Source organism: Prionailurus viverrinus, chromosome B3 (genome assembly GCF_022837055.1).
Source record: "Prionailurus viverrinus isolate Anna chromosome B3, UM_Priviv_1.0, whole genome shotgun sequence".
NCBI classification, from domain to species: Eukaryota; Metazoa; Chordata; class Mammalia; order Carnivora; family Felidae; genus Prionailurus; species Prionailurus viverrinus.
Genome location: NC_062566.1, coordinates 50418229 through 50432113, shown reverse-complemented (window position 1 = coordinate 50432113; position 13885 = coordinate 50418229). Strand labels below are relative to the sequence as shown.

At 37.9% G+C, this 13885-nt stretch overlaps 2 protein-coding genes across 3 annotated transcripts in view; one reads left to right on the top strand and one right to left on the bottom strand.

Moving 5' to 3' along the window:
- Positions 1–13885, bottom strand: part of SHC4 (SHC adaptor protein 4) — a 130034-nt gene that overhangs the window by 47482 nt on the left and 68667 nt on the right. For both annotated transcript variants that reach the window (XR_007153271.1, XM_047864011.1), the window contains exons 3-4: positions 11137–11200; positions 7904–8023 (exon numbers count right to left, since the gene is read on the bottom strand). Coding sequence is in view for 1 of the 2 variants with exons in the window: in XM_047864011.1 (XP_047719967.1) it covers positions 7904–8023; positions 11137–11200 (184 nt within the window). In the remaining variant the exon portion in view is untranslated. The remainder of the gene's footprint in view (positions 1–7903; positions 8024–11136; positions 11201–13885) is intronic.
- Positions 1385–3212, top strand: EID1 (EP300 interacting inhibitor of differentiation 1). Its single transcript, XM_047864013.1, has one exon. The coding sequence runs from the start codon at positions 1541–1543 to the stop codon at positions 2114–2116; it is 576 nt and encodes a 191-aa protein (XP_047719969.1). The 5' UTR covers positions 1385–1540; the 3' UTR covers positions 2117–3212.

Sequence of the window (13885 nt, the reverse complement as noted above, 5' to 3'; positions counted from 1 at the left end):
TCTCTCTCAAAAATAAATAAACATTAAAAAAATTTTTAACAACAAAATGTATGCAAACATTGAAGAAAAATAAAAGATCATGCTTGCGATCTTTGAAGTAGGAAAATCCAACTTAATAAAAAAAAAAGATATACAGGAAAAAAAAACCCTTCAATTTGAAGGGTTTACATGAAAATTCATTTTAAAACTTTTATAGAAGAGACACCTGAAACCGGACAAATAACAACAGGGAGGGAGAATGTATTTGCAACATGTAAAACAAAGTATTCATATAGTTTATAAGAAATTCCTACAAATCAGTAAGAAAAAAAAATAAACCAAAAATAAGGCCAGTTAATTTTCATAAGTAACACAAATGTTCAATAAACATGTTGAAAATAATCAATCTCAAAGAAATCAAGTCTATGGAAAATAAAACAAGGTATCATTAAATTGATAAAAGTGCTCAACAAAACAGTGTGTGGCAAGGATATGGATATTCTCAAACACTGCTGATGAGAGCTGAAATCTGTACAGCAATCTTGGAGAGCAGTTTGACAGTATGTATTAAAACTAAAGTATGCATGCTCTACAATTCCCCCTTTCCACTCCTAGGTTATTTATTCTGTAGAAACATTGGCACATAGAAACATTACCCATAGTGTATATCAAAAAATCGGAAATCACTTGTGTATGGTTAGGTCAACTATAGAATAGCTATACAAATGGAATGCTATGGAAAAAAAGACTCATCTATGTATACTAACAAAGCTAAATCTTCAAGTCATTGCTGAGGTGCTTCTTGTAGCTTGAAGAGTTAGGTTAAGACTTGCAAAAAAAAAAAAAACCCATACACACACAAGATTTTTCCACGAGGACATAAAGGTCCATATAAATGCAGAGGAAAAGAATTTAAAGAATACACACCAAACTGATCATGGTGGAAAGTTAACCATCCTGCGAAAATAAATGGAACCAAGTCCTTCTTCAGTATACTATCTTTTTAAAAAGATAGATAATATGCTTATTTGCGAATTTAACTTTTTTTTTTTTTTATGGGGAAAGCAGAAGGGCTGAATGAATGGATCAGTTGTCAGTATGTTGAGAACACTGATTTGGAGGTGGGGATTTAGAAGTCATAAGCGCAGAGACCAAAGGTAGTTGGAGCAGATGCTATTGCCTGGGGCGGGAGGAAAAGGAGCAGGAAGAACGGAAGAGCGAAGGGGGAGGAAGAGCACTAAGCATAGTTACAGAAGCCACGTTATGGATTTTCAAGTTTACAGCATCATAACGCGCAGAACAGTTAGGGAAAGCGGAGATTACGTAACTCTCTAAACGTAGAGTCTACTAACGGAGTTCCAAAGGACCGAAACATACACCACAGTTCCGAAGAGCGGGGACCTCCCCCGCGAGGGGGACGCCAAACGGGAGGCGGTGTTTGGGGGTCGCGCACACGCACAGGGTCACGCAGGCGCACGGCGTTTGCGCACGCGCACAACCCCTCGGCCGCGTAGCTCCGATCTTGCAAAAACACCTTTCGAGAGGTTGAGCAGCTTGTACGATGTCGGAAATGAACGAGCTGTCCGAGCTGTATGAAGAGAGCAATGACCTGCAGATGGATGTGATGCTTGGCGAGGGTGACCTTCCGCAGATGGAGGTAGGCAGCGGGAGCCGGGAGCCATCCCCGAACGCCTCCCGCAACGGGGCCCAGCCACAGCTCGAGGAGGAAGGCCCAATGGAGGAGGAGGCGGCCCAGCCAATGGCGGAGCCGCAGGGGGAACGAGGCCTTGCTAACCGGCCCAGCCCTGGGGAGCAGCCAGGCCTGATCGCGGGCCCTGACTTCGAGAGCGAGGACGAGGGCGAGGAATTTGATGACTGGGAGGACGACTACGATTATCCGGAAGAGGAGCAGCTGAGTGGTGCGGGCTACAGAGTATCAGCGGCCCTTGAAGAAGCCAACAAGATGTTTCTGAGAACATCCAGAGCAAGGGAAGCAGCCCTGGATGGCGGGTTTCAAATGCATTATGAGAAGACCCCGTTTGATCAGTTGGCTTTTATCGAAGAGCTTTTTTCACTTATGGTTGTCAATCGTCTGACCGAAGAACTCGGCTGTGATGAGATTATTGATAGAGAGTAATTAAATGCTGTTAAAAGAGGAGGAAAAGTTGAGGAGAGACCCAACATTCCACTGCCTTTTGGGTTCATTCCAAATAGTACCGTGCCAATGAAAAACTTAATCTTCAAAAAAAGATTTTTGTCGTTGTTTTGCAGAATAGAATAGGGCAGTGACTGCACAGTTATGAAAAAGAAAAAATTGTTAAAGAAGAAAAGGCATTTTAGGACTGTGGAAATCTGTTTTCAAGAACCTTCCTGAAACACCTGTGGCTTTGACTTTGTTATTGATCCAGATTATTCTCCTTGCATTGGGGAAAATATCTTTCATATTTCACTGTAAGGGATGGTTTTGCGAGAGTAAGTTAATGTCAAGACCAACTGCCAATACAAGAGCCCAATGATGTTAATTACATGAGCAAAAGTAACTAATACATCCAGTTTAGGACACGAGATGTCTGAGTTATTTGGACTGAAAGCCCACTGAGAGAACTCTGAAGATTCCACTTTATGGTCTATCCAAGCCAATTATCAAAGGCTACATTTTTTTAGCATAAAATAAATTGGGTGTTCTTCAGTATCCAAAAAGGATAAGCAAACCCAAAAAGAAATATGTATCAGGTGTGCTGTATCTCAAAATGTGTTTTCAAGAGCATCTGAAATTTTGATTGTACATGTATCTTGATGATTTATAAAGCTAGTATGATCCATAATTCCAGAAAATTTATTGTCTTAACCATTTTTAAAACTCAAAAATATCCATAGTAAAATTTCAAATTTAGATATTAAAAAATATGTGAAAGAACAAAGAAAACAAAACTATTTCTAACACTCTTATACTAGAGAAATTGTTTTACTCGCTGTTTTTCATTTAACTTTACAGGTGAAAGACTTTGGTTGAACTTCATAACATAAGAACTGTCAAAGGGAAAATGTCAAGTAAAAGGAAAGCCCTGCATCTAAAAAAAGACTGAACAATTATGCCCTCAATCTTTAAAGGTTTTAAACCTGCCCAGAAATCCTCATCAGTATCTGAAGTTTCCCTCTGTCTCCTCCTCTAATGAAGCTTGTTATTGGTTATGCACCAGCATTCGAGATAATAAAATTTCTTGTTCTGTGTATTTTGTTTGGCCAATAGTATTGTTCACATACTTTATTGAAATCCTACTTTTTATCGCATTATGCTATTTTATTTTATTACCGAAACCACTTTATGATTTAAATTTAACCACTACATGGGAAAGTGTTCCAGCTTCAAATACCTGATTTATAAGTTAATTTGTGGATATTAAACTTTGTAAATTCCTATAAGAGAATTTGCTAGCCTGAGAAAACCTGTCGTATTAACGAACATATTGCTGTGGTTATTGAGGTTCTGAAGTTGCATAAGACTAAAAATTGTGTCAGAAAGTTGTGCCCAATAAACAGTACATCAGTAGGTCTTAAATCAATAAGACCTTATGGCAGTAAAGGACACATCCAATACAACAGCACAACTCAACCTTATTTATGTTATAGTCACCTTTTAGGGAGTGGGTTCTTTTCTGTAAAAAAAATGGACTGAAGGGGCGCCTGGGTGGCGCAGTCGGTTAAGCATCCGACTTCAGCCAGGTCACGATCTCGCGGTCCCTGAGTTCGAGCCCCGAGTCAGGCTCTGGACTGATGGCTCAGAGCCTGGAGCCTGTTTCCGATTCTGTGTCTCCCTCTCTCTCTGCCCCCCCCCCCCGCCCCGTTCATGCTCTGTCTCTCTCTGTCCCAAAAATAAATAAACGTTGAAAAAAAATTAATTAAAAAAAAATGGACTAAGGGTTGTAAACACTAGGCTTGGTGAGGAGAAGGATAGATAGATACATGGGGAAACAAACAGGAGGTGAGATGTTAGCACTTAACCCTCTTCATCCTGCCTCTCTCATGACTCACTTTCATTACATTTTCAAAAGGCTTGTAGCTGCAGTTAGATGCATCTGGATAGATAATTGCTTGTATGATGTGAATTAACTGAATTTGGTGGGGGCGGGGCAGGGGGGGGTGGAGAAGGATGCCAGTACACAAGGAGCACTGACCAATTGCATTTACCTCCAGATAAAGATGTCAGGAAATGAAAAACTGGTCTTCATACCAGGAAGTGTGATTAGGAAATCTGTGATTAGGTTCCTCTCTGAGACTAAGGAGGGAACAAGAAGAAGGAAAAGAAAACTGCTCCCTGTTGGACCTGAAGGCTCATTTCCAGGATAAAGACCTGGACTCCACAACTGACTTCTGATGGTTGGTTCCTTGGTCTTGGAAAAACAGGCAGTAATCTGAGAGCACTGAAATTAGTACTTGTTTGTATTTACTAAAGAAACCCCTTTTAGAATTGTAAAATCACTTTTTATGTCTTTTAAGCGTTAACACGTACTGGAAACAGCTTAGCTGGTTCAAATCTTGGCTAAATGGGAACTAAAAAAGGAGTTCTATAGCGATTCTGGTCCTGATTTTGCAAACAGGGGAGTGGGTGGGGATGTGGAATGGGTAGAGAGAATTTTCAAAAGCTTATGAGTATATAGGGTGATTTGGGGGGCAGTTTTCTGGATCTATCCATATATTATTATATAGTATTACATTATAAATGTTTGCTTAGATCAGACTCGCATTTGGCTGGCCTAAGGACACAGACTTACTGTGTTTGGCTCATGCTTAAAATTGCAATTCTTCATTAAAGACCAACATCTCATAATCCTGATAGAGCAACAAAACTCCCAAGATTTCCATCTTTTTTTTTCCCCCAAAAGGTTAAGATCTGGTAGCCCTTGACCAATAGTTATGTGGGATAAAGCATCCAATTCCCCATTCTAATCGGAAGATATTCTGTTGCCATGTTTCCCAGTATCGTCTCGCCAACATGGAGGCCAAGTGGCACTCACCATATACCATTATGTTTGCACCACTGTTTTTCTTGTACCTGCACAGTTAGCATTGTCTGCCTGGCCTCCCTATATTTGAAGTTCCCTCTCCTCATGGAGACTAAAAGATATCTCCATTTTCTGCCTGTTTTACCTTCTTTATCTCTTTATTACTCTTGGTAAAATTTCACTAGCTGTTAGAGTTGGTGGTAGGAATGTAGAAATGACTAAAGAATAGTGGGAGTGGAAGCTAGTCAGATATTTTTGCTTACATCCTTAACATATTGAAGTGTATCAAGGAAGTCTGTTGCTTGAATTTTTAAAACGAGGAATATAGAAAAACTCCCTAGAACTTGCTTTTCCAAAATGTATTTCCCATCCCCAAATATGGCAAATTTTAAAAATCGCAAGCATTATGTGTTTAATATAATTTTATTTTCTGCCTCTGAGGTTCTTTAAGACATTTTCTGGGAGTGAATGGTTATATTCTTGAAGTTGTTCTCAGTGGCTGAAGATGAATGTGAACCATCCTACCCATAAATGCTCTGCCATCTATGAATGTACCTGTCAATTTTAACTTGTTTATGTTTTCAGTCCAAAGTATATCTTAGGAGTTGGGGGGGGGGGGGAGGGAGACATTAGTATTTCTTGGTATTTATCTTAAAACTTCAAAGGGTAACTTTCTTTAAGGAAGATTGAGTTAATCATTTTCTCCTGCTACATCTATAAGGTCACTTCTCTGTTGCCTTCTCCCTTGAACAGTTTAGTTGCCCTATTAATGGGATTTATAAAGCTTGAGTTGAAGCATCTATAGTGGCACATCTTTTTTTTTTATATGCCCTCCCTCCACCAGGGAGGAATGAAGGGGCCGTTTCCTCCAGGCCTGCAGAATAGTTCAAAATTATTTTTAAAAATCAGGACCTGGGTCTAAGGTCAATGAGATCCTAACTTTAGTCCCCACTCCAGCAGTGGGCTCAGCACAACCCCATTCCCTGCTACCAGTGCAGAAAAGATGTCCCACTTCCAGAGGCACTCATTGCTGTAACTGCTGGTAGTGGAAGCCACCCATGCGCCCTGTCCCTACTTCTATTCTGCCAGAAAGATTATGAGCATGTGACAATACCCCTTCCAATTACAGTAGCCTGGAAAAGGGTAGTAAAAGAGAGAAAGAAATGAGAATAAACTAAGCCACCTACCACACACCACAGCCCTATTCTTCCTAAATTCCTAATTCCTCAGTCACCCCATAGAACTTTTTTTTTTTTTTAATGCTCATTAGGTTCTGCACAGAAGGCTGTCACCAGGACGGCTGTAGATTTGCTTACTCTTCCTCCCCTACAAAATTCTGAGATAATTCAAGTGCTTCTATACTCAATGAGATCTCATACCTAAAGGCATTAAGCACCCCTGGTACCACACACATGGGTGAAAACTAAAACTAAAATTTACATCTACAAATATCTTGAGGGCAAAGCATCTGAAAGACTGAACGATTGCTTCACCTTCCACCTAGATTTGTTGCATCTTCCAAGTATAGCCTCAAATGTTCTGCTCTCATTATACCAACGGTATCACCTCTCTTAGATAACCAATCAGGGCCCAACAAGACAGAAATCTATTTTGAACTATTTTATATTAAGTATTTTCTCCTGTGGTGGTTTATACTACTGTGCAAGCAATGTATGTTATTCTGCTTTTGAATTTAGAAAATAAAGCAGACCTCAAAACTGCAAGTTTTTGGCAAAAACATTGGAGAAAAATATATAACTGTACGTGCATGTTACTGAAAATTTTATGATTCTATGTTTTATGCTTTCCCTGCTAAGTACTGACTTTATGAAAATGTCTCAAGGAAATAGGAAAAATGTTTGAGTAAATAATAATAGGTACTGGGTGACTGGCTCTGTGCTAAGTGATTTACATCAATGGTTTTACTTAATCCTGTATATAATCCAGTGACACATATACTATTGCTAAATCCATCCTCTCAGAAACTATGAATAGGTACTATAATCTCATTTCACTAAGGAAGAAAATTGAGTGGTAGCATAACTTGCTCATTAGTGGCGAAGCCATGATTTCAACCTATATGTGACCTCAAAGCCCGAGAGCCAACTACACATTAAACCTTCCCTGAGTCCCTGTTCAACAATATTCCATACAGTAAAACCTTAAATACTAAGAACCTCGAATCACTACATATTAAACCAAGAAAAATTAGACTCTAACACCCATAAATAATCTGATATGAGGAATTTAGTTTAAAACATAAAAAGCAAGTCAAGAGTACCCTAGTTTAAGGAACACATTTAGCCCAATGCCTGTATATCTTTTATATTTGCTTCAGCAATGCTGTTCTTTGAGAAATAAGGTTCACAGTGAGAACTCAGGCACACCATGGCATCACACATCATCAAAGAAGAAGAAACTGTGTTTATGTAATAATATTTTACAAAGCACTTCAAGCTTAAGAGTTGGAAGAAAATGTTTTATGCTTAAATTTCAGATAGCTAGAATATTAACCCTAACATCACCCTTCCCCTCTGTCCTTAATTTGCACCCCCATCCAACACACAGTCTGTTAGTTCTGATAATGGAATTGCTTTCCCTTTGGGGAGCACGGGTGGAGAGTAATAACTGACTCAAGAATATGAGTTGCCAAATGGTATTTACCGGTTATTTGCACCTTAGTTCCTATTACAAAGCCAATTAGGTTGAGGCAAGTACGCAAGCAGTTAAATGCAGTGATGAGTTAGTAATACTGTTGTTCTAATTATTGTTATTCACAAATCCTTGGCAGATTTTTTTCCCTTGTGCCTTAACTAAATTTTAAGCACGCTTTGTCTGAAAAGTTATTTTCTTTATTATGCCCAGGTTCTTCTAGAAAAATAGATGATACGTTAAGCTATAAATGACATTCATGATCTTACCTGTTGGTTGTCAATATTCATCAACGTGAGGCTGCATGTTGAGATGGTCAGTTTAATATTCATTCCCGAAAACTGAAGATTACTTTTGCCAAGAACTGTTGATAGGAACTTAACTGGAGGCTTTAAAAATAGCAAAACAATACTCTGAGTTAAGGATTTTGTTACAGGAGAATATTAATTTTTTAAGTGTTAAAAATGGGTCAAAACACACACTCTTCCTATTTTACTTTACACAAGTCAAATGAGATGGAATGCTTTATTTTAATGAAAACATTAAAAAAAATTGGAATGCAGCAAATTCTTTAGTAAGCAGTGAAATCTGAGCCCTCAGAACTTTTCTCATATATTCCCTTCTCCCCAAGTGTTGGGAGTAGGGCCTGCTTTATATAAAAGGAATTCCTGTGAGAGTTTGGGCTAGCTGAACTCTCCAATCCTTTTGAAAACCAGAAGTCTAAAAAAAGAAAAAGTTGCTGGATTTTTTTGTGATAATTTATAAAAGTACAAAAAACATTCATATCAAATATATGGGACACAGTGAGAGTGATGCTTTGGGGGAGTGGAATATATAACTATAAACGCTTACATTAAAAAAGAAGAAAGATACCAAATCAAGAACCTAACTTTACAACTTAAGGAATTCAAAAAAAGAACAAATTAAACCCAAAGTTAGCAGAAGGAAGGAAATAATAAAGATTAGAGCAGAGATCAATGGCACAGAGACTAGAAAATAGAGGAAATCAATGAAACCAAAAGTTAGTTCTTCAAAAAGTTCAACAAAATTGACCAACCTTTTATATATATGGGCTAAGAAAAAAAGAAAGAAGACTCACATCACTAAAATCAGGAGCAAAAGTGGGGTGGGGATGCAACTACCAATTCAATAGAAACAAAAAGGATTATAAGAGAGTATTATGAACAACTGCATATCAACAAAGTGGATTCCCTAGACGAAATGGACAAATTCCTAGAAACATTAAAGCGATTAAGACTCAATCATGAAGAAATAGAAAATCTAGATAAACCTATAACTAGTAAACAACAACAATAACAGAAAATAACAAGTGTTAGAATGTGGAGAAATTGAAATCCTTGTGCACTATTGGTAGGAATGTACAAGAGTACAATTGCTTTGGAAAACAGTATGGCAGTTCCCAGTTCCTCAAAAAATTAAAAATAAAATTACCATATGACCTAGCAATTCTACTTCTTGTTATACACCCAAAAGAACTTAAAGCAGGGACTTGAACAGGTATTGGTATATCCATATTCATAACAGTGTTATTCACAATAGCTAAAACATGGAAAAAACTTAAGTATCCATCAACAAATGAACGGATAAGCAAGATGTGGTACACACACACAATGGAATATTATTCAGCCTTACAAAGGGAGGGAATTCTGACACATGCTGTAGTATGGATGAATCCTGAGGACATTATGTGAAGTGAAAATAATCCAGTCACAAAAAGACAAATATGTATGAGTCCACTTATATGAGGTACTTAGAGTAGTTAACATCATAGAGATGGAAAGTAGAACGATGGCTGTCAGGGCTGAAGAAATGGGGAATAGGAAGTCATTGTTTAATGTATATAGAGTTTCAGTTCTACAAAATGGAAAGAGTTATGGGGATGGATAGGGGTGATGGTTGTTCAACAATGTGAATGTATGTAATATCACTGAGCTGTATATTTAACAATGGTTAAAATGGTAAATTTTATGTTACACGTATTTTACCAAATGTTTTAAATTAGGAGCAAAAAAAGTATAAAAACATAGTGTATAGAACAGTCCCTGGCGTGTAGTAAGTATGCAGTAAGTGCTAGCTATCAAAGGAAATTAACTCAAGATTTTTTTTTCTTTCCATGTGTACTTTCTGGAAACATGATAGCCTGGTTTGTTTTGTTTTATTTTGTTTTGGGGAGTAGACTCCCCATTTCTGAAATGAGAAAGTCTTAAATGATTGAGGCTATTTGTTGGGATCATGCAACAACAACAAAAAGTATCCTATTTGCAGAGGTTATGAGAGGCAGGAGGAGGCCAGAGGCTACTTTGGGGCCATGGGTTTTGTCAAAGTAACTAGGAATAGGGAGTTCTAATAGAATTCAAAGTCCACTTATTAACACTTAGTGTTTCCCATGCCATGTGGCTCATCTGAATCACTCTGGGTGACACTGAGTTCGGCCCTATGCAAACTAGTGAAGAATAATAAAGAATGAGCCAGGCGGGTGTGGAAATAAAGCGCTAAGCTGGAAATACGAAGACCTGGCTTCTATAGTTGGCTCTAAACTTCATCATCCTAGTAACTCAAGGCAAATCTCTTCTCTGAGACAGTTTAGTATCTGGCAAAATGGGAGGGTTGGACTGGAAGATCTCTAAACATTCCTTCTCTCTTAAACAATCTACAATTCTATGATTTATATAGTTATTTTAAGAACCTTTGCACCTCTCCTTTGGACATTCCAAAACAACTAAATGTTCTGCGTTGACAATTAAATGGCAATAATTCTATCTACCATTAGAGTTGAAAGCCTAATATACGCCCAAACACTGTGTAGACATCATTTTATTTAATTCTACACAACTCAATCAAGTAAGTGCTATTTTCTCCCACTTTACAGATGAGGAAACCAGTGATCCAATAGGTGAAGTGACTTGTCCAAGATCACATAGTAGGTGGCAGAGGCAGGATTTAAACCTATGTAACATCAAATCTTTTGCTTTCTTTCAGCATGAAAATCTCCTACTCACGCGTTATTATCTCACCTGTACTAGCACCCGCATTTCCATCTGAAGATAGGCTAAGGAATCTAAAAATTCTAAAATGTTAAAATGAAGACTAGATACATTATAAAGTATTGAAAATTGGAAGATGCCAAACTGGTCATCCAGTTCAACTTAACTTTACAGGAACAAAAATGGGGTCTCAGAGAGATGAGATACCATGCTCAAAGGTGAGTAAACACCCAGGCCTGGAATCCAGAATTTTTTACTGGAAACCCAGGTACTTTCTTCATTCTGTCACCCCAGGCATCACCATTTCAGACAGTGTCAGTCAAGTCAGAAAAACTTGAGAGATAAGACCAACTTTCAGTGCATCTCTGATCATGCCAACTGATAAAGGCCATTCTGGTCCTTAGCTCATATAGTAGAATGAACTAACAACTATTTTGATATTCTCTTCCCCATAGTTAGGGAAACATAAAACAAGGAGAAACCACACCAATATTTACCTTTCGCTTTTTAACGGCTCCATTTGCCCCAGAGACAGCTTCACACAGGCGACTTATTGCTTCCCTGCAGAACAGAAACCATATAAAGACTTAGCACACTATCTAACACGCAGTAAATGTTCAACAAATGTTAGCAAGTATTATGAACAAAATGTGCACACACATAATGGTGAGTCTGACATAAGTGACTCTCTCCTACTCCTACCCTTATGCTGAAAAAAATCACTTTGCAGTAAGGAATCCTATTATTTACCTTCTTCATCTCTTTTTTTCTTGGCTTTTCAGATTTGGTTTTTAGCAATGTTGATTTTTAACCAAAAAGGAGGAGTGGAACTTAGTTGTCTGGGAATACTTCACAGTTTTGCTTTTAGCAAAATCCTCTCTGTGGTGTTATGGATAAAAAGCTTCCTAGTATCTCAGCACCAAAGACAATTAAATACAAAAGAATCTGACACTAGAGGAAGTTTAAAGGGACTGGGAGAGAATTGAACTTCAAGGTGGTCTCAAATGGAGCCTTATTGACTGAGATACTGCTACAAGCCATTGAGCTTTCATGTAATTTCGCAGAAGAAATGAAAATCAATAACAAATTTCCTCCTTTGCTTTTTTTTTTTCTGCCCTTACTCTATATTGCATTTCGTGAGAGAAAGGCACCACTAAAATATGTAGTTGTTCCTTAATGGAAGTGGTGAACAACCTGGCACCCTCCTCTCCAGAAATGCAGTTAGAACTAAAAGCTTTTGTCTCTGGAACTCAGCATTCCTAACGGCCCAAGCTTTCACTCAGCGTAATCTGAACCATAACCTCCTATCTTTCAACACATATATTAAACTTTTCACAAAGCACATCTCTAAGCTCTTTCCTGGATTCACCGGAAATCATTGTTTAAATTAGTTAACTGTATTAGTACACACACACACACATATGACCACCTGCAACATTGTATTAGTTTTTATATATATTTCCTGAAAATATTTTTTTGAGATGTTTCTGATTCCTAAGGAGGGGAGGAACACGCAGAGGGATGCAGCCCCATTAAAGAAATCTATCTCCCTCTCTATCTAGAGAGATATATAGATACAGACACAATACAGACATATAGATATAGTAACGTGGATCTATGTCCTCAATGTTCTAGTAGATATATGGGAAAAATAAGTAGAATTCTAGAGACTCTAGGCATTGTTTTGGATTTATAATTTATATTTTAGTTCAGATTTTTTTTTCTGGATAGATGAAATTCTTCTCTAAAGTATTCTCTTGTCTGATTTTTGCATAATTACCTACAACCAATACATAGAATGGCTTTTTGGTTTAGCGTATTTTCTCAGGATTTTGTATCTATGGTTTCTGTAGGATTCCAACCTTTGTTCTCTGGATGAAATAGAAGGACCGCTCAGAGAGTCAGACTCTTTTGTTTGGTTGGTTGATTGATGTTTGAGTCACCTTAATGATTATTCATTGATGAGACACATAATAATTAATCTGAACTAGCCTCTGGTGTTGCCAAAATGACATGTCCAGGCACCTATGTTGTTGATATTTAATAAAAGGCGGTTATGAAAAAGGTATCAGATCCTTTACTCCATGAGAGCCAAATGAGGTGCTTTGGTCTAAAAAGCTCCTTGTAAATGGTTTGAAATAAAAGTAGAGACAAAGGTGGACATTGATACTGACAAGTATAACCACAGTTATTATTAGTTGTTACTTTTGTATAGCACCTCCTAGTTTCAGAAAGTGCTTTCCCAGGCATTGTTCTCTTGATTCTCATACAGTTGATATCATCTAACAAAAAGTAAAGTTTTAAATGGGAATTAAAAGGAATGCTTTGTAGCATGAGTGCCTGTCAAGGACAGTTTGGAAGGATGAACCTTCCTGGCAGAGCGGAGTTTGGAAATTCCAGAGAGGGAAGAGCATGTGTAACAGCACGAAAGTATAAATTATCATATGAGGGAAACTACAAGTAGTTTGATATTGATGCAGCATAGATATTGTAACAGCACGAAAGTATAAATTATCATATGAGGGAAACTACAAGTAGTTTGATATTGATGCAGCATAGAGTGTGGAAAAACAAGAATGAATAAGAGCTGAGAGATGGGATTAGAGTCTGAAAACTTTTTCTGTAAAGGGCCAAATGAGGGGCGCCTGGGTGGCTCAGTGGGTTAAGCGTCTGACTTCAGCGCAGGTCACAATCTTGTGGTCTGTGAGTTCGAGCCCCGTGTTGGGCTCTGGGCTGATGGATCAGAGCCTGGAGTCTGCTTCTGATTCTGTGTCTCCCTCTCTCTGTGCCCCTCCCCCGTTCATGCTCTGTCTCTCTCTGTCTCAAAAATAAATAAATAAACGTTAAAAAAAATTTTTTAAAATAAAGGGCCAAATGATAAATATTTTAGACTTTTCTCTGTTACAACTACTCAACTCTGCATTATAACTCAAAAGCAGTAAGAGACAATATGTAAACAAATGAGCATGGCTATGTTCCAATAAAACTGTTTCTAAAAGCAGGCAGTTGGCTATTTTTAGCCCAAGGGCCATAGTGTGCCAACCCCCAGATCAGATAATTCATACAAAAGAGATAGAAATAGTTCAATTTTTAAAAATCGGAAAATGTTCACATTCATTACAACTTTAAAATTGAAAATTAATACAACTACAAGATACTCACTTCACTGTCATTAAGTTAGCAAAAAAGAAAATGACAAATGCACTGTTGGGGAAGATGGGGAAAATTCCACGTCAGGCATACTTA

Coding starts and splice junctions, on each gene's coding strand:
- EID1 (XM_047864013.1), top strand. CDS start 1,541: ATGTCGGAAATGAACGAGCTGTCCGAGCTGTATGAAGAGAGCAATGAC.